Genomic DNA, 21,341 nt, shown 5'->3' with positions numbered 1-21,341 from the left:
GGGCGACGAAAGACCTCGGAGTGAGCGTAGAGGGAGTCTGCGTAGGATATCCGTCTCCGCTCAACATTGTAGGGGTCGCAGCGTGTCGTACACGAGAGGATAGAGCGATGCATTAGGGCACGGTGGATGACCGACCGATGCAATGCGAGATAGATCGGCAAACATTCCAAGTATTTTCGTGCTTGCTAGCTGCCATGCTTGTTCTGCTTTAGCCTCAACCTAGACGAGGGTCTCAATAGAGAGGTCGACGAGTCCAATCGCGATAAGAGCGCCCAACACGGCTGGGTTCTCGCGAATCGCTCATTTTGTACAAGGATGCTCGCGTATGAATCCGGGAGGGGAGTTGAATTCATTGGCGTCGGCGAGAACTACAAAAGAGGAATTTAAGTAACAAGCTAGACGCTCGTACAATCTACCAGCTGAATAATACGGAACAGGACAAGAACACAAGGGACGGGATTCATCCGTATGACTTGCTTATTGGCTTACTATTCGCGAGACAGCATCTCCCTCGGGTAATTATAATATAAATCAGACTTATGATGAGATTTGCTCCGGAAGCTTCTCATGTCTCACCGACACCCGACGCACAGGAGACGACTCCATACGACTACCCGAACGTCTGGGTCATCGGATTAATCATAAAGACAATGACGAACATAGTTCCCGTCAGGCCAGGGCGGAATTTCCGGGGAATCGCATGAGGCACAGAAGGATATTGCATCCTAAAAGACAAAACAGCGACTCGATCTCAAATCATCAATTCGATATTCCAGGTGAGTCTACCGTTCTCTCGGAGGAGATCAAGATCGCGGAATACGACCTATACGACCGGGTATCTTTCGAGTAATTTTTGTTCCTCACTACCGAACTCGGTGACTCGCGGGTCGCTCGCTTCAAACTTTGGAACGGGTCAGGTTTCCCGCTAGGAGACTGAAGTTCCGTACATACCGGTCCCCATCTAATATGAGCCCGCTACTCATATACACCGGAGTAACTTCGTCAATCGAGGGTCGGGTCGCCCTCCGTGCTAGCGTACTGACTTATATCTATTTGTGGCGAACAGTGTTTTCCTCAGCGATTCCTCTCATGCTGAGCTGACCTCAGCGTCGCTCGGCGAGCATCGTCTCACGTAAGACATCCGCCTTCTAAAAGTCACCATCTCGGATAACCGCCGAAGCCTAGTGCCTAACCTTTAGCAGCTTTTGCGGAGACTTTCCCTTTCGAGGGATTCCCAGTTTTTACCCCGGGAACGAACCGCTCCGCCGCGAAGGAATCTCCTTCTCGTGTGTCCCTGCCATTGGAACTCCATTTCCTGAATTTGTCGAAGGACTCGGTATTCCGTGTTGGCGCCGGAACGAGACGGTCGAACGGATTCGCGTCCGACTGTTATGCCCGTCGGATTCGGATCAGGCACGTTATGACAGCGGCGCCGGCGATCGGATTGCTCCTCCCAGCTGGTATTGGATTGTTAAGCCTAAGCTGGAAGAAGACGCGGCTCTGGACCTGATTTCCGTCCCGTCCGTCTCATCCATCCTGGCGAACCACTCGACGAGCCGGGAAACATACATTACATCGAGAAGGCCGACCGATCCCTACCCGAGGACGTCCAGTGTTGTCGAAAGCTTAAAATTGTCAAAGCATCGGGCAAATCACGACTCATTAGGTCTCGAATGAGAAAAAAAATCGCTACTCGAACGACGACATTCTACATTCTTACTACCGCCTAAGCTAGCTTGAAGACGTTTCCCGAGAGCGGGGCCAAGTAACTTGAGCTCTGCCCGGCGGCCGACGGATTTATATTTAGCTCTACGACTGGGTTCGCCGGGTAGAGCGCAATGACAACCGGAGCGATCCATCCAGAGGCCTTGGAGTAGTGAAAGCTCATCTGTCTAGACCGGAGCGTTTTATCCAGTGGTCGTTTAATCGAATGGTCGTCAACTAGCCTAAACCAATCAGGTAGCCAAGCTGTTAGCACCGCCAACTGCGTGCGGTGTTGACGCAGCAGTGATACGAGGCCTCCTTCAGCAATAGTTGGAAAATATTTCAGAGCTAACAGCTAACTTAGTCACAGCAGATAGGTAGCTTTCGAAAATATTCTACCGAGTGCTCATTACCGCTCGCGCCAAAGTGAGGGCTCGCTCCGGAGTTTGAGCATCGAAGGCAGTCCGAGAGGGCCGACACGAGTTGAAACTGCGGAATGATTCCGACGGTAGAGGAGAAAGCTTCGACGTTGCGTTGAGCGACGGAGCGGATCGTCCCAACCGGATATTCCGAGGAATTTCTAGGGAATTCCGTCGCGAGTTCGTCGCGCGAGTCGCGCTTACTCTTTGGATGTTCGGACAAACAAGGGAGAGAATCTCAGAGAGGATCAAGCCTTTTAATTGAATTATCGGTTCTCGACAGAGGACCCATGCGTCCGCCGGCTGGGACAATGGCCCGAGTCCGTGGTGCGATCTCTAGTCGAGTGGAAATATTCTGTTGCACTTTTTTATGAGTTTACCGCGAATTCTTGTGAACATCGTCGAGATAGTAGTTTTGTCGGCAGCGATTTCAGCGACGGCAGCGGCTAGGTCGTTTCGGAGCTTCCTTGTAGTGACCGAGCCTTTGCTGCTGTGTCGTTGTTCGTTGCAGACGGTATCCTTGCTTTCGAACGATAGACAGTCCTGCCCACGATTCCTTCCTCAAATGACTTCCTTAGAAGGACGCGGAAACAGCGATACGGGTGATCTCGGGGAACAGTTCAAGGGAATTGAGTACGGTTTTCCGCGAGCGTTCTCTGTCCGATGGCTGTGTGAATCCAGCAGTGTCTTTGATCTTTTGATTCCACACTAACGCCCAATCGATGGTCCTCCGCGCCGACTACCTGAGAGCGGCCGAAATGCGTTGCAAGCAGGTCGCCGCCGCTCCTATAGATGTGCTGATTATTGTGAGCGTCGCCAATCGCTCTGGGATGGCCACCACTATCTAGGGCTGGCCGGCTGGCTGGCCGGCTGGCTACGCCATTTGTCCGACCCGCAACATGGCGTAGGCTCTGGCTGGCTATCTCTTTCCGAATAGAACCATGCGTTCGACGAGTTCCGAGCTTACCTTGTTCTGATGGCGGTTCTGTTGTCAATTCAGGCCGGATGAGCGACAGAATAACTAGCGGGAGAATCGAGGAACGATCCCCCAGCTGTTTATTCGTCAAAATCCAGCTTTCGACGCCTCCCTCGCCGGGGAACGGACGCGGACTCGAACATCCCCAATATTATCCCACTCGGCAATCCCAAAACCGATCTCTCATATCGAAGAGCTAGCTCGCCCGGGGCGGACCTTAGACAGGGCGGTGCAGGACAATATCCTCCGGCCGTGAGCCCAGAGAATCGTGTCACCTTCGAAATAAATTAAATTATAACAGCCTTGATCACATCAGTATCGGACATTTTCGACACGGTTTGAGGTCATTCGGCAGGCAGGAGGAGGGTCGCGAAGTCATCCGAAGGGTATATCGTTCATCTGTGGATTTCATGCGATTCCGCGAAAAGTCAAGATCTTTAAGGACTCCGAGGAGGAAACGATTCTGACGAGACCACTCGGTCAGGTGTTCGGGCTCGAATAGTGGGTTCAGGAGCGGAAGTTTCATCGCCAGAATCATCTGCATGGCCTCGGGGTTCCGGGGAGTTGCTCTAAAATTCATCGGATTATCAAATATCATATGCACCGGAGTATTCCATGACGGAACGAACATTTTAAACGGGTGGATGACCTAACGTTCCGGCGAATGTTTGAGCCGAATAGATTAAAACTGAACTTCTCCCTATCGTCGACCGGTTCCGACTTAATGCGGTAGTAACGCGAGCAGCACGGAGAACATGGACGGATGGGCAGTCTGCTAGGCTAGAGCAGCGCCATTATCAGCATGTTATGAGAATTATCATTTCGCCGGCGGACGTTGATGTACGAACAGAGGTAGCCAGTGACGGAGGTCCGGAAGAAGAGCGGGGAAATCTTCCAGCCAAACGGTTGGAAAAGATAATAACAGAAAGTGGGAATGAGCTGTCTGGATCTCTCCCCCGATGATGGACGAGCATAACGTGTTGATGTTCTCTGTCGGGCTTAGCTGGAATAGAATCGATGGCCCGCTCACTTTTCCCCTCCTCCTACCGCCATCGTCGGCGTCGGTAATCGGAGAGGTGAGATAGGTACTTGCTCGTACTCGATTGGTCGTCGTCGGACGGACAGATTTTCTGGATTCACCGCCGTTTCCGTCGTTGTCGGCGTCGTCGTCGTCATCGCAGAACTCCGGCCATGTTACCAAGCAGCCTGTCCGTCGTCGACTGAACATTCAACAACGTCGAGTTTTTCATCCCTCGCGGAAGTTCTCAGCTGACGTCGATCTTCGGACGGCAGGCCGGACGCCGTGCAAGCAGCAGACCGAAGCTTCGCTCTCATCATGCCGACTTTTCACTGCTCGAGTCGAGTTCTCCAGTTTCTGGATCTGAATTGAAAAGGCCGCATCTGCCTCGCTGGCCACTCAAGATCGACAAAGACGAGGAGACGTCTGCTGGACTTTCCTCTTGAGGCCGGAAAGCGTGGAAGCTCTTCTCGTTTTTTTCTGAATGGACGCACAACTCCGCGCATAGCGTTCCTATCGAGCCTCGTATCGCGGTCTGATGGGCAGGAACGGTACGGGTATACATACGTTGAGCGAGATGCAGCCCAAGGCTCACTACTGTATTACACTCATTCGTTCACTCAGTCAGTCTGTCGGTCGGTCGGTCAATCAATCAGTCGTTTGGGATCGCTATTGGCCCGAGATAAGAGCGAAAGAAGAATCTTTTCTCTCCCGTATCTCGGCAGACCTCCTCCTCCGTCAGAATGAAGTCTCGCTTGCGTGACAGCACTTCACTTTACACTTACATGGGAAAATTTGCGTGTCGGCTTACCTTGAGACAGGAAAGATCGCTCTTGGCAACTCGACCGCCCGATGGAGGCGACGATCCATCGCCGCCGCCGCGGCGATCATCTCTCCGGTTAGACCTGTTTGGAGCTTGTTCAATGAATATTACGTTTCCGCTTCCATCGTGGGTCTGTTTCCGACGGCGCGGCGATTGGTGAAGGAGCGCTACGGCGGACGGATAAGCGTCCCATTCCGAACCACCATGCATCTACCCACTGGATGTTTATCCGAAATCTCCTCGTAGAGTTCGACACCGCAGTCGGACGCTTCAGCGCACCGCTACTGGCTGTGAATCTGAAAATGGCGCCAAAATTCCACAGCCACCTCAGTCAGTGAGAAAAGTAGTTTTCAAGGGCAAGCTGATGCCTCCGTCAGCGGGACCGCCGCGCCGCCGCCGGCGACGACCGACGTTGCTTCGGTAGTGCAACGGAATAAGATCACAGACGTCAGGGCTGAAACGACGCCGCGCCGGAAGACAGTGGCTAGCGAACAGGCTACCGAGCAGACTGTCTGAGTCGGCTAAGCGTTGCGTTTGATGAAATTCTCTTCCGATAATGACTATGGCCAGCACGGCGAAGTCTCTGTTCGGTCGTCAAGCGCGAGCGAGTTTGACGTCCGCAGCTGAGGTAGTTGCTCCGTGTGGCCGGACTCGCTTAGTTTTCTATCATGCCCGGCTTCCAGATACAGTGAAGAGTCGAAAAAGCTTCTGGAGCAAGTAATTATCAAGGACGACGGTCTTGTCCAGGAAACATATTCAGCATCCGATAATGACGCTCCCTTGGGCGATGCCGACGAAGTCCAACTTCTCCTTCTCAATCATTCGGTACTTGTGATTTCATACCGCTCTGCTCACTCTCACTTCGTTCAGTTCTGAGCTTTGGACTTTCGACGTTCCAGGCTGATAATTTCTCCGACTGAGATATCGTTTTTCGGCCCATGCGGTCGCCGATGTGCTTGGGGAGCTGTACTAGAGCGATGCTTTCTACCATACGAGTACCTACTACCAACTGCGCACAGTTGTTCCTCAGAAGTTAAAATGATGCGAAAGTCGGACGTCTGTCGGAAATAGCCCACAGAAATCCGCGATTCTCCGGTCGGCGGTCGATTCCCGATCCGGCGGTCGATTCCCGATCCGGCGGAGCCCTATGACCGGCGCAGTTTCTTCCCGGTATGGTACCGTGAGCCCAAGGATCGGCGACGATCTGGTGATTCGGCTTGCCCGATCCGGTACTCTAGTCTAGTCGTTCGGTGTACAATTCAGGAGGGGGATATCGCGCGATGACTGCGCAATCGTGAGGAAAAACGGCATCTCATTGATGCCAATGCCGTGTCTCGATGACCGATCCTACTCCCCGACACGGAGTCCGATCGGCTGGTCATTGAGTACTGAGAGATTTCGCTAATGATCCGCAATTATCGCTTATGGAGAGGATTCGTTTGCAAGGATTAGCTCAAAGATCTTGTCCTCCGAATTCGTTCGGTCGGTGGACGCTTATGCAAGCCCGGGCTAGCGGATCCTGTCGGCTTCGGGTAGTAGGAATCGGCGTAGGAGGAATCAGATGCCGCGAATCCGTAGCAAAAGACGCTTTCTCCTGCTTCGTCGACGTTCCCCTGAGCGCACCATGTCTCATCGTGAGCGATCCGAGCCCCGCAGACCGGCTGAACGTATTGCTACATACTCCACCACGGAGGTTTAGCCTTGAGGAGAATCAACCCCAGAGGCCAAGCTGACGGTGGAGAGCGATGGTTCACGGTACTGAATCATCGTTTTTCTCTCTCGAGACGACTCCTATACCGGTGAGTCGGCTTAATAAGGAAACCAGTGATCGTGAACACTGTATGATGCGCGATCGCATAAAGACCTCATCAGGCCGGTGAAAGCTCACTCCTCTGGACCGACTCGAAAAACGAGACGGATTGATGCGAGTGTTAATCATCATCATCATTATCATCACGGTGATATCAGCGCGGGCATTGATGCTAATGGAAGCATGTCGGTATAGATTGTCAACTTCATGAGGTTTCAATACGCCAGACACTCGATCAACGCTGGCACTCATCCTCGCGCGAAGCTCCATCGCTGATTGTCTGTCCGATCAACAGGTAGCCGCTCGGCCTTGATTCCAGGTCGACTATGAGCCGCGGTAACTCCATGAACAGCCTTCACACATCGTTACGAGCGTATGGCCTAATTTTATGACTTATGAAGCCGAAAAGAGCAATCTATGATTGTCGCTTCCTGGTGAGCCAAGACGACTCCGAGGAAGTTCCGCGGCAATGATATTCTACTAGAAAGGAATCTCCGAGGGAGCTCCGTATCGTGGTAAGCGAACAGTTTTCGTTCACCGGGGACTTCTCTGAAGCCGAAAACCCTGAAGGCGGATTCGAGCAGAAAAGTTTCGATAGGTGCGGGACAGCAAGGCTCGCATCGGACGGAAAATTCCGTATCGGCGATGAAGCCCCTCGTGTAATAGAGCTATCGTCGTATTTAAAAGAAAATCACTTCCTCCACTTGACCGTCCAGTCCAGACGACGAATGCTGCTGCCTCTGCCGCCGCGCATTCGCGATATCGATGGTTCTCCTCGCCGTCTAGTATTGCCCCGCTTCGGCAGGTCCGATCCCCGTGTCTAGGGCATCGACTTTTTCTCGGCATCCTTCCCAAATCATCGGCACGACGTCGCGTAAGTCGACCGTCGTCGCCTTTTTGGGCCCTAGGCGTTTTCCAGGTAGACCGATGGCTTGAACGCCTCCTCTCTCTTGTTCTTAGGCATCGGTCGGCTTCCGAGCGGCAATGACGGGGCGTTTGCTCAAATTAGCTAGACCACGAAGCGTTCCTCGACTTCAGGGAGTCGATCTGGTCCGGTCATTTCTTTTTTTTCGGAGCCTTTCGGATAATTACCGGTCATTCATATGTGGAGCGTCGGACGGAACTGGTTCTCAGTAGACTCCTGGTGACAGGGACTTCGCGCGACGGCGGATGACGTTGCTCGTTTGCCCCACCGTCGATTCGTCTCGTCGTCGGTCGGACACGAGCCCAGACGATGGGATTCGCTCTGCGATACAAAGTAGAGAAGACCATCGTCTCTTCGGTTTCTGTGAGCAGATCGGCGCACACACCGGTTTCTGCGGTAGATCGGGGCCAAGGACGACCGGCGTCGCGGCTCAGCGGCCTTCCTATCCGCTTCGGGCGGTGCGAGCTAGAAGTCCGCTAGTTTCGCGCGAATTGGGATCGGTCGGCGAATTCCGCCGGAAGCTGAAAGGGAATGAGCGCAGCATACGAAGATATGAGTTCCAGCTCCGGGAGTCGCAGTCCCACCCTGCCGAAGCGGAGATATCGCACACTCCGATTTCTCGGAGACGGAGAGCGAAAGTAGACGCGCCGGAGTCCGCCCACCCGTCCGAATTCTGAATCCGGATTCCCCTTTGGACAAAGGTGTCGATAATTATTTTCCGGCTCCGCTTCGTCGCGGTCTCCTCGGGAGAACAGTTGTATCGTCCCTAGTATAGCCGTCATAGACTTTGTCGCTTGTTGCGCACCTCAGAGAGGAGGACCGCGCGGCTGATTTCCACGGTCGCGGTCTTGTGAATGACAGCGAAGGCCGTAGACTCGAGTCTGCCTGAGTCACTCACTCTACGCGCGGGCCTGCTAAAGAGCACGCAAGCCACCCACCGAGTGAAAGGCGGAGCAGTCGCTTAGCTATTGCGTCGCACTGCGAGCATCCCCGACCATCTCGGAGATTCCCTTGGCGGCGGTAGCTAAAGAAAAGCGCTCGGCAGCAATAGCGAATATGAGCGCGCACTCGTTGAAACTCGAAAGCTCTCTCGGTGTCAAGAGCCAAGCTTCGCTGGTGTGTCTTCCTGCTTCGTGCTGATAACGGATATGTCGCTGCACAAAGGTCAGTGGAAGAGGTAGATGCTCATTCTGGCGTTGACATCGTTTCGGGACAAAAACCCATGCGAGAGAGTAAAGAGCCCCGATCGGGCCGGCTGGCCAGCCTAGCGCACCACGTGTTTGGCAGCGTGTTTGTAAACAGTGACTTATGCAACGTCAAGGGCGGCTCACCACACAATAACACAGAGACGGCGGAGTAGGCAGAGTGACAGAACTACCGTAGAGGAGTCGATCGAGAGCGGACTGGAGAATGTTCCTCAAAGAATTCATTCAACCGCGGTGCGCTCTACGTATGTCGGGAGCGGGAGACCCATAATGGGCTCGCTGGAACGATTCCTGCTTTGGTGGTTCCGGTCGCAGCGGTGACCCGCGAGGAATTACGTCGTTACGACTGCACGTCCCATGCGCTCCGTATCCCATGGCGACAGAATCTCCATTGAGTGCCGATTCGAGCTACGATGGCTGAAATACGCTGAGCATGGGATACCTGGCGTTATGTGAGCGTCTTTGACCAGCGGCACATTTTCGTGCGTATGTTATCTGCATTTCGGACACACCGCAACGGCGGAACCGCGATGGACAACGACGAAACGGCCGATTTGGACTTTCATGGAAACGCACGAGACCGTCACCTCGCTGCGGAGGAAATCTCGCGGCATCTCGATCGTAAGCTATTTTTGCATTCCAGCAAATATTGCAGACTCTTTGAGAACGAGATACACGAATCGATCAGAGAGGGCTTCCTGCAAGATGAAACGCGCGTACTGACGCCGGCAGCGCCGCTCACCTATGGCGCAACGAGCGGATGACTTTTGACTTCCGAAGCTCGAGTGGAAAGATTTGCTTGGGATCTTATCGTTTCCAGAGAGTTGGAGGCGACCAGAAAAAAAATCCTATCTCAATCCGTCCGCTCGCTTGAAATTCAGTCGACGACGGCTCCGTACGCGTAGAATCTCGCGAGTCTGACTCACTGCCCATCGCAGGCAATTCATCCGAAAAATGAATTCGCTCGAAAGAGAGGTATCGCTCGCGATTCGATCCGAACTTCAGGCTCGGGGCGGCGTGGAATGATACAGACGGCCCTCGAGAATCAGACGGACCGCGGACAATTCTTCCACAAACTCTTGGATCCGCATCACCCGCATCGGAGTTCAAATAGAACATCTCCGAGAGTGATCTAGAGTTCAATTTGAGAGATTTTAGGCTTCGAGTGCTCGCTTCGGGACTTCAACGAGTTGTTCGAGGATCGATCCAGAAGCTTCGACGGCTGAGTTCGTCGCGTCGGATCGCTAAGGCAGCGGGCGGTTCGAAAGATTCGAAAACTCTCTCGAAGTACCATTACGAAACATCTCGTCCTCCGGATTGAGGCCAACCCCCACCGGGCGAATTCGCTCTACGATATATAAGCCGTATCAGCGATGCAGATATTCTATTCGAGCGGTCTCTTCGGTCATCGCTGTTTTTTGCCCTCTACGTATGTAAGGATCCAATTCCGTTCGATAACGTGTCCTTGCCGAAGATTTTTTTACATATCATATCGGGTAATCCGCCGATCGCGGCGAAATCGATCCGCAGTATCTCCCGTCGGCGACATTCTCGCCGGAGCTCAGTGAAACCGAGATCGGAAGCAGCTCTGGTTTCACGCGATACTCTACTCGCCGTCCGGTGACCCAGGCGCTCTTGCGGTTTCTCGAAAAGTTACAAGACATTCCTACTTTACGCTTCAACGTGATGCTGGCTAAAGATCGCTCGCAGCAGCGGCAGCGAAAGAGCTCAGCGGAAAGATCGCAGCCAAAGAGCGCGGCAGTCCAGCACACAGAAGTCCAAGGTCGAAGACTCTTTCGCAGCGCCGAGCCGAGGAGTAGTAGCCAGATTTCGAGCCAACGAAGCGTACCACGTGGTGCGTTCACGTGAAGCATCCGAAATGATGGTCGCTCCGGCGGCGACTTCGAGTGAATAAGCGAATCATCCGATCGTCCGATGAAATATCCAGCGAACTTCTTCTGTTCCTCTTCCTGCGGCGGCGGCAGCGGCGGGGACGACGACTTTCGGAAAAGGAGTCCACGGAAAGGATCTCGCGACAGCAAATACGCATTCGGGTTTCCTATGCCGGCCTCGCGCGGTCGAATCCCGCGAAATCGCTCGGGTCGAGTACGCTTCGAATTACTCGGGGAGCGAAAAAGAAAACCTGAGCAAATCCATACACCGGCACTTGAGCGTTCCGGGCGTAGGGGCGACGACGATTCGAAAAAAAGAGCCATGTAGTCGCGTTATGCGATGACGGTGATGATAATCGCGATGAGGCTTCTGCCCGCCGGCCAGTCGATGCTTCGATGATTTGCAAAGACGTGAACACGCTCTCGTTCACTGTCCGGCGACTCGGACGATGATGCTTGAGGTTGAGTCGATCCTTCCCTATAAATGCAGTCATATGGTGATACGACTGCGGCTCTGCATCTGTTCACTCTCGTGCGTCGGGTGGCGTCGTTCGGAGCCGGTCATACGTCATCGTTCTAAGTCGATGACGGCAGAGATTCCAATTCTAGAGAACCACGTTCTTCTGGCTGACACCTGGTCGGCCAGACGCAGCCGACTTCGAGAGCGAGCGAACGAATAAGCTACACGGCGGAACTGAGACTACCTATGTGTGAGATCGCTCCTCGGGCGGCAGCAGCAATTTCCATTCATCAGCGGCGGTTCAGAGCTCGCTGCATCAGTAGCAACAGTTACAGCGAGGCATATTCGCAAACTGCAATTAAGAAGCCGTTGCTATCTCACCCTAGCTGTCGTCGTTAGCTGCCGCTGACGACGTCGATTCGGCGCGTAGTTTCCGATCTGCGACGGCGAGATCGTTTCGCGAATTCTTCTCTTGTTTAGCTCGAGCCCGGCGAGACTGGGCTCGGCCGGAAGGCATCTGATGACGAGAGCGCAAGAGAGCTACGCGAAGGGAGAAGGTGATTCTCGCCGTTTCCAACATGATCGTAACGATCGGCGGTCTCACGCATCGTGTATCAAATCACTCCGGCACGATACGGTACCTTTGCATGGCACGTCAACCATCCGACAAGGAGGAACCCATGATCCTATCGGTTTCGTAGAATTCGGATCTGCCGGCCTGGGTCTCGGACATCAATGGTGTAGGGTCTCTGCGTAGGGTCTTTAGGAATTCGCCACGGGAGAGCGGAGACTACGTCTTGCAATCTACGACTTCTGCAACGACGGCGACGATGTCGACAAGTGGATATTCGGGAGATTATTTGATGTCGTAAGTCGCAATACAGCTGACGATGACGTCATGGCTAGACTTCGGTCGACTATCGGCCGGCCAGCTTCTGTGCTGGCTCGATGGTAGTGGTAGTTCATTCTCCTCCACCTCCTTTCTCTAGATGAACAGGATCACATTCTATGTGTCGTGCTCATCATCTGTCGAATAACCGCCGAGGACGTCCGTGATTTTTCCTCCCGAATTTCTGCTCATACGATACCATTGTTCCCGATGGTTCGTATCGCGAATTTCGAAACAACGGCAACTGAAGCTTGCTTGCTACAAATCCGGGTGTCCTACTGAGCTGTCCTTCGATCGGAAAATCCTGAGCAGGAAGAACTGATAATGACTTCGACGAACGCTCCCAGAATCGACTGGATGATTTCTGACGATCGTCAGGCTACGGAAGAAATGGAAGTCCCCCCCCTCGGATACAGACGAAGCTTATGCAATACGATCTATCTCTCTCTTCGCTTGAAACCGAGCCCTTCGGCTTCCCTGGACTAACAGATCAATTCGGGGAGAAATCGGAGTCTGCAAGTTTCGAATTTGACGGGGAAAACGTACAGAACGATTCTCTGGGTCGGGACGAAAGAGTTTGCTTTGGCGTCCATATTGCGGAGTTCACGTGGCGAGCGGTGAGTTCGTCGAAAACAAGAGTTTGACGGTAGACCCGGTCCCGAGTGACGAGTGTAATGTAAGAGGATATCAGCAACAAGCCGGACTTTGCATTCCGCTCTCAATGGAAAGAATTAGCTGAAAGCGATCCATTTCACCGAATGACTGCTTAGTTAGGCGGGCAGTGGACCGAGAGGTTGGCCGGCCGTCGTACGGCCTTCAGCTCCTTGTTCTATGCTTTGATTGCGCCCATGATCGGTATCGTCATGGAAGACCCGATCTATTGGTAGGTTTCACCGGAGAGGAGTAGAGAGTGAATCGAGCAGCTCCGAACGCTCGGACCTCGGTGCGAGAGCCTACCCTTACTCCTTCTGGAAAAAAATCCATGCTTTACTCGGATTCCGGATTTAGTGGACAACGAAAGAAAATCTTTCGTCGGCTGGCTCTGATGCCCGGGGCAAAAGCCAACCTTACCTTGCTCGGGCCCGACCTGTTATTCAAAGCATCAGAACGTCGAGCGCCTTCCGTATCTACGCATCAATCGCAGGGTGCGGAGTCATTCGGATGGAATCCGGCGCATTTAAAGAAACCTCACATCGGACCGATACTTCAAGTTGAACTATTCGAAAGTATGTCACGGAGGAAGGGAGGGAGGGAGTTAGGCGAGTCGGCAAGCCGACCGGGTGGATCTGCGACTCAACAGAGCCTTAGCCAGCGGATCCAAAATGAAACGACTCAATGAACTCGATGCTTGCACAGCGTTCGAGGCGGTTTCCATCCGTCTGCGACTCCGACGATTCTCCTCGGACGACGGCAGCGACGATCGAATAGCATGCTGCTGCTGCTGCTGCTGCTACTGATGATGACGATGACGGCGGTGCTAGTGTGGTGCAGACGACGAGTCGGATTCAAAGCGACGTTCAGCGTCCCTCTCTCGTTCGCTCGGCTGACGGTTGTCGGGTCAATGTCCAAGGCCAAGGACGAGCCGGATTCGCCGCAGTTCCTCCGGCATTTTAACCGCTGAACCGAACAGGACTCCTCAGCCCCGGCGCGTTGCCCCTGCCAAAGGTCTTTTCCTCCAGATAGAATTCTGAATCGGGCTAACTCCAGAAATATCCGCGAAGAAACGAGTTTCATCGAGACAGGACCCGCCGTCCGTCCCGCGGTGAATTATCTGGGCGCAAGCATCGCCATCGATATTCCGTTTTTCCAGAGATGAATCGTTGACTCCATTCCGCGCTCACCGGGTTCCGGACCCCATCGACCGTCCACGCGAGCTCAACCTCGCTGGAACGCTGGCCGGACTGGCTCAATAATCGTGATCGATTCACTCGGCTCCGATCAGAGTCTACTGCGTTTCGATGCACGGATATTGCGACACTCTCTTTTGAGTTGCCCGCGGCGGAACCCGAGATGGAATCTTGTCCCAGACTTATGTGATATTTTGGCGTCAGTCTCGACTTCCCCGCTGTCGTCCCATCTCTCTCTAATCCGCTAATGGAGCTCGAGCTTGCGGCTGCGTTCTAATCGATGAAAGGCTCTTCCCGTGGGAAAGGAACCTCGTCTCGGGAAACTCGTCCAGGAACGATTTCGAAATCTGGTTCCATTGTCTCTCCGATGAGGATCCTCTTCTGACTTACGGGCTGAAGTAATTCTGGACTATGTCCCATGGGACTCCATTCAGAAAACATACTCCATATTCCTATCATTGCGAAATAGACGAGAGCGGAATGAACGGCGGGAGATGGGAGGGGGAATGAGCAAGAGGAATGGATCGAATGGGTGAGAGAGGGCGCGCGGACACGTGATGATACGTCAGAACTGTGCGACGTCAAGGGTTCCGACGCCACGACAGTCGCATAGTCCGCCTCGGATTCGATCGTGAACGGGGAGAAGCCTCACCTCTCATCCCTCTTGGTCCGACGCTTGTGCGCCCGGATCCTTTTTCGTTCACTAGATGCCGGACAAGCCCTCGGAGCACTCAGTGCTCTCTAGCCTTCGATGCGGCACTCGAACTCAAAACTTCAAGCGAGGAAGAAATCCACTCTCGTTGTGGATGTCGTGACGCCATGCAGTCATGGAGTCCAGGAATATTCCGTCCCCTACGGGAAGGTTCCCGATGGAAGTCGGCTGAATGGAGAATCGATGAGCCGCATATGAATCGGACGAGACGTCTGTCACCAATCGATGGAAGGAATGGGTTTCGGCATTCGGAGTTCCAACAGACGAGAGCGATGAGAGATTCAGCGGGTCGGGTGAGGGGGGACCGAAGCGAAACTCAGGATAAGATCGTAACGGGTCCATTACTCGTCGGCGTCATCCGCGCCGCGCCGTCTCGTTCTAGATCCCGCGGATTAGGGAATGACCCATTTTAAGGACTAGCTCCACGCTCTGCGTGAAAAATCCCCGACAATTCGTCGTCGTCGCGAGGTCCCAATCCTTGAAATATGAGTAGGCCAACACCTCGACAGCTCAACAGCCTCGACGCACAATTGCCATGGCGTCTATCCAGCGCCGGGCCTGCATTCGATGAAGGGCAGCGTCTCGGACGCTTCCGTTGGGGATCTGTCTGATGCCATAAAGTGATTGACAGAATCTACTCGCGAATGTTTTGATCGATTGAAGCGCTTGCTCGATTGACTGATGGCTCGGTTCACCGAATCGGCGCCAGACCCGACCAGACTCGCGCGATCATTGCTGATTCTCGAATGGTTCCTGAAGATCGTGGGCATCATTCGTTTGAAAAAAGATCCTCGACTTGACAAGTTTTCGAGAGAATAGCGGCGATCCTCCTCGCAGGGATAGGCGCTCCAGTGAAAGGGGCGAAGGCAGCGGCCGCTGCCGCTGCATCGACAATGTCGAATGAGAGAGAGGAAAAAAGGTTTCCGAAAGGTCCCTCCCGCCTGACTTCTCCTCGTCCACGCCGCCGTGCGTGAAGGCCGTTCGCTTGGCTGCCGAAGTGTGCGCGGGAGCAGACCTTTCGCTCTCAACGGACGACCCTCAACTCCTTTCAAGTTCTCATGACGTCAAGGAGGTTTTTCGTTTCCATAGAAACTGCTATTGCGTCTCCTGTATTTCGCGTCCAGCCTCCTTTCATCAGAAGAGGATATATCCCTCTCTCTTAGAGGAAAATCCATTGAGAACTCGCACCACCTCGTTGAGCCGCGCGTGTCAACCGCAGGGAAACGGACAAACATCCAGCCAAGTCACTCCTACTCAGGCACTCGATATCTCGACCGATCTGGTCGCTGCCCCCTCCCTGGTCCTCGTTCGCAAGTCCCGCTCCTCCAGCCCCTCCGCCCCCCTCTCCCCCCGTCGCAGAATGAATACGAGAGGAAGAGGCGGCGTTCCGACGATTCCAGGTTTTCGTAAAAGATGGAGAACTCGATTGAGGGGACTCTTGAAGTCCGAGGCAGGTGGCAGGTGTTCCGCGGGTCGAGGAGAAGGGGCGAACGACGCGTTTTTCGAGAGGAGTTTGATGGATGTTTGTCGAGTGTTTGCGCATGGCCGTCCTTGGCCTCAAAGCCCGTCGGGCAGGCGGGCAGACGAGCGGGTGGGCGCCCGGGCAGACGAGCGGGTGGGCGCCCGGCCAGCTAGCTGTTGGCCGGGCGAGTGAAAGAGCGAGCCAACCAGGCGACATCCAGGTCTCAGGAGCCCGGGGCGATGATGTCCTTCGGCCTTCATTGAGTCGAGGGAAAAAACGTGGAGTATTTGCATTGATCGGGCAGGAAGGTATTGGCTCCGTGGCGAAACTTCAATATCGACGGCGACACCGTCTCCGTCAAAGCGTCTCGCAAATCTCGCGTTGACTTCGCACTCCAGCGAAAGTGCTTCGAGACTTGGATCGCCTCGTTTGTCGTCGAGGCCGTGGGGCTCCGTACTCACCGTCGTTTCTCGTTCGCATCGCATCGTTAAGAACGGCGGGAGAGCGACGAATCGTGATTAATGTTTAAGTTCTCCATCCGAATCCGGAGTCCCAGATGGATCTCGTGTCGCTAAACAGCGACTAGGACGCGTCATCAGTGGTCGCCCCCGTCGTCGCCGTCTCCGTCGTCTCTCAACGGGAGAACAAGGCCAGCGGAGGCCGAGAATGTGGACCGTAGGCCACTAGGGATGCTGCGAGGGAATTTGATAAGTTGCTAAATTTAGATCGCTCATGGCCTCTATTGCTTCTGGTCTCCGGATATTGAGGGGGATTCGGCCTTGGCAAGTTGCTCCCATGCAAATGGCTCGGGAATTTCGGTCTCCGACTGACCGTATCGGTCAGTAGCGATTGGCTGGCTTCGCCGGAGTGACGTCATCGATGCCGAATCCTCATTCATGTTTTTTGGATGAATCCCTTATGCTCTTCGAGGAAAAACTCTCCCGATTCGAAGGGGGAGCGGAGTACGCTCCCGCACCCGCTCGACTGGAGACTTTCGTAATGCCTCGGAGACTAACCGACCGTTCGGAAAATCTTCGCGTCCGCTCGGGAGCGTGTTTCAATCTCCCGGGAATTTCATTCAAGGAGCCCGATTCGAATTAAGAGGCTTCACGAATGAGTTTCCCGGAAGAGAAATTGGCAGAGATCCCTCTGTTGAGAATCGTGTGTAAATTTTCTCGCCACGGAAAATTCTTCCGCAAAACGCGATGCTGTCTCTGGAATTGTGTTTGGCGCAGATGAATCGTTGCGTGATAGCATGGAACAGGTTACGTGTACTTGAGGCTCGGAGCGGAACTTTCCATGGCGCTTGGAACGAGGTCAATGGCTATCCAGCAAGAGATGCAGTGTCATTATCACCAGCGATCAATTTTTTCCTGCTTGAGTCAATCATCGGGTCGCTAGATGATTTTCGGACATAGTTCACCATTCCTGCTCCGCTCGCTATCTAGATAGATTGGCGAGTATGAGCGATTGAATTAGTTTGGAAAGCTCTAATGAGTTCCCCTTCGGAATAGTCTTCTCACTCGCGAGGAATGCTTTAGATCGGTCTTTTATCCTTCGCTTCGAGGAGGCGGAAGGCCTATCGCAATTCTCAACTTCTCCGCAGTAAGAAGTGGTCGGGCTTCCGTCGAATTCTGAACTACCAGCGGGGCATGGGGGAAAATGGAGCTCTGACTCGACCGTGGTCAGAGTTTCAGGCAGGAGAGACGGGGTAAATCCCATGCGATGTCGTTCGTCTCCCCGATGTCTCGGCTTTGTCTCTGGCGTAGAGACGTCAGGCCGATCGCATTGCGAAATTCCGATCCGACTCCGCTACCGTCGAGCTCGAGTCTTCGAGTTTCCTTCTGAAAACCCCGAGCTGTCACCCTTGACCCTCGAGTCAGGCCGCCAGGGCCCTGGAGAATCACGCCGGACCCCTGGCGGCTTTTCTTCATCCATGTGATGGAACCGCTAGTCGGACATCGAAGCCTCCTCGGGCTCCGAACCTCCGGTGATATATGTATTGCAAGGTTTCAGCCGACCGTCGCTGAACTCGGCTTTTTGCCGTTGGATAATTTTCATGGGAGGAAAAACGGCATATCGAGCTGCGAGAGAGCTTTGTCCTCCTCCTCTCTCCCTCAAGAAGGACGGCCAGATCCAACAACTCCTCGTCCTAATACGAAAGCCTAAGCGAATTGCGTTAAGCCGTTGGCAGGACGGCTGAGCTCTAAGCCGGCTATTGGATCAACTTGTCGACGGACGAGTGTAAGAGACAGTCCGCGAGATTGGCAAAATAGCCTGCAGCCTCCGATATCATGTAGGAGCATTATTCTGCGACATAACAATGCTAATTCGCCTGCCCAGACCCTGTTCGGGTGCTACGGGTCCCGAATGCTTCCCTCATCATCCTGCGCGTGCAGGGAAGGGCTACCTTCCGGAAGCTCTGAGCTTACCCAAAAAGGAACATTGACGGCATCCTTGCAATACCCGCTGGCTGGCTGGCTCACTCACTCGTTCGTCCGACCGATCGACGAGCCGACAGTCTACCGTTGCCGGCACGAAATATAATATCGTATTCAGGGACGAAAACACGCTGCATATAGGTATCCAAAAGCCGGGAGCGCTCTCCGGCCGGCGGTTCCGGTCGGAGTGCTCGCCGTCGTTCGGCTAGACCGTTTATTTCGGAAGCGTAGCTTTGTATTTCGAAAGATCCGGTTCGTCTGATTCGAGAGTCGTCTGTTTTGCAACGAGCGAAACCCAAGATTGCGAGCTGGCAAAGGCGACCGGATCTGACTGACCTGGCTGAAATTGAATCATTTCTTGTTTACGGATCCGGCGACTGCGGGAGTATTAGTGAATTTGAATCGAGCTCAGCCAGAATTGGGAAAAATAGCCTAATTTCTTCATTCCCCTCCGCAGAACTCGATCCGACACAATTTGTCGTTGCACAACCGTTTCATGCGAGTCCAGAACGAGGGAGCTGGGAAAAGTTCCTGGTGGATGATCAATCAGGATGCTCCTGCGGGAAAAGCAGCCCGCCGTCGGGCGGCTTCGATGGAAACCAGCATGAAACTCGAGAAGAAACGCGGTCGAGTGAAGAAGAAGCTGGAAGCCATGAGGAATGGCGTCCCGCCCCCCGACATAACCCCATCGCCCAGCTCATCTGTCAGCGAGGGTCTCGACATGTTCCCAGACTCTCCGGTTCTGAACTCCGCGGGCGGCGCCAGCAATGGGAACCCGATTACCTTCCAACTCAGCCCTGACTTCCGACCGAGAGCTTCGTCGAACGCTTCGTCTTGCTCTCGATTATCCCCAATCACAGCGATTGAGCAAGATAACCAGGTTCCCCCGCTGTCACCCGTGTCTTGGAACAGTGACATGGTAAGTTCGAGTCGATAGCACGATGCTATTGTCTGGAATCTGATCCTCTAATTTCAATCGCGGGCGCTCGAGCGCCTCCCGCAGAACTCTGTCTCCCGAAAGTTCGAGACCTTCAATGATATTCTGAGATTACCTCGTATATTCGAACATCGCCTCGTGTTGCAGGTCAGCATATATGCTCAGCAGCCTCCTCCTGCTTACCCCTCGGACGTCGACAGCATGAAGTTGTGCGACTCGATCACCGAGGCGATGAACCTCAACGATACGTTGCCTCTGAAGCAGAACACCACTTACGGCTCTTACTTCAATGGTACGTTATTCCCCCCTATCCGTTTCGATATCACCTCGGATCACATCCCGAATATTCAGCTGCTGGTCGGCAGGATCCCGAGCCGATGATGGTTGCCACATACCGTGGTTCTCAGTGATGTGATCGTGTATTTTTCTGATTTCCAGTGTCGCCCCCTCTCTATCAAGATCATCAATCTCATCGCTCGATGAGCATCGATGTAGTGCCCAGTCTTGGCCGCGTGAAGTTGGAGGCCCGCGATGTTTACTGTAATGGCGGACTGTCTTCAGGAGTGAAACCTCCGCCAACAATCCCGGAGAGTCAAGAGTTGGCCATGCCTTGTTCTCCGAGGGGACTGCTTCCATTGATTCCCGCAGTAGTACCCATGAGTCTTCCAATGAAACAAGAACCTTCAGTTTCCGCTTCGTTGGGCTGCACAGCATCTCAACTTCGAAGCCATATTTTGGCTTCTGACTGCGCCGACTTGAACATTGATGGCCTGGACACGCTGCATGGTGGACTCGAATGTGACGTAGACCAGGTAAGCAGCGAATTATGCATGTAGACCCTGTCCTTCTTGAGATCCCACGTCGGGTTCCTCCGCGTACCGCTCTGGCGAAGCATCAAAGGGAGAACATCGACGCCAGTTCATTTCCTGACTATGAGCATTTTATCATCAATTCCCCTCGTTTCGATTTATGGCTACTCGAAAGATTTTCGAAACGTGGCAAAGAGAATAGGAGCCTGCCCCATGCTGACGAGTTGGAGACCGGCTCAATCGGATTTTTCGCTCGACAGGTAATCAAGCACGAGTTGAGCGTCGATGGGACTTTAGACTTCAACTTCACGGAATCCGCAGCTCCAGTTCAAAACCAAGTCCATCTTCAACCGTCTCAGGGATCTCGCTCTTGGGTTCATTGAGTCATCACCTCCGAGAATCATTGTGCGCCACTCAGCTCCAAATCGTGATCATACCTATATTCCTCCACCAGTTCGTCCACTAGAACTAAAGTTCGCTACTGCCGACGACAGGCCAGCTGGCTTCTTTGTACATACTATGTCTACCCGTCTAATGCCCGATGGAAACTGATGTGAATTCTTAGGCAAATCGTGAAGCGAGCTAGATCATTGTTATCCCGTAGCTGAATCACGAGAATCGTCCCCTCGCAGCGCTGCTTTCGGGAGAGCAGCGGGTTAAGTATCGTCGAAATTTCTGTTGCTAGCTGACCCTACTGTTTGTATATATAAGGAGTGAGAACGTCCACGACCCTGCTCCAAGGTCTATCCGGGAGCCCCTCGTATAACTTGTCCGATTCCGACTCCTTGTTAACGTTGTCTTCAGCAACATATCCATCAGAGTACCTATGTATCCCTAGCTATATTACTCTCCGCAGAGCTGAATGCCGCTATCGATCACATCTTAGATCTACCCAACTATGAGCCTGGCATTTGTGGAAGCTTGAGGAGCTCTTGAGAGAATACCTGATACCCAAATATATATTTGCCGGTCGTCACGGGAAGAATTATTCAGAACCTATGGATGATTTCTA

At 53.5% G+C, this 21,341-nt stretch overlaps 1 protein-coding gene across 1 annotated transcript in view; it reads left to right on the top strand.

Moving 5' to 3' along the window:
- Positions 1–20,712, top strand: part of foxo (forkhead box, sub-group O) — a 30,930-nt gene extending 10,218 nt beyond the window's left edge. The window contains exons 2-5 of the mRNA XM_029110865.1: positions 19,041–19,502; positions 19,668–19,812; positions 19,959–20,332; positions 20,590–20,712. Of these exons, the coding sequence (XP_028966698.1) occupies positions 19,041–19,502; positions 19,668–19,812; positions 19,959–20,332; positions 20,590–20,712 (1,104 nt within the window). The remainder of the gene's footprint in view (positions 1–19,040; positions 19,503–19,667; positions 19,813–19,958; positions 20,333–20,589) is intronic.
- Positions 20,713–21,341: the final 629 nt, after the last annotated feature.

The sequence above is a fragment of the Galendromus occidentalis genome, unplaced genomic scaffold (genome assembly GCF_000255335.2).
Source record: "Galendromus occidentalis unplaced genomic scaffold, Mocc_1.1 scf7180000077128, whole genome shotgun sequence".
NCBI classification, from domain to species: domain Eukaryota; kingdom Metazoa; phylum Arthropoda; class Arachnida; order Mesostigmata; family Phytoseiidae; genus Galendromus; species Galendromus occidentalis.
Note: the sequence above shows the minus strand (reverse complement) of the source record. Positions and strands in the feature narration are given on the sequence as shown.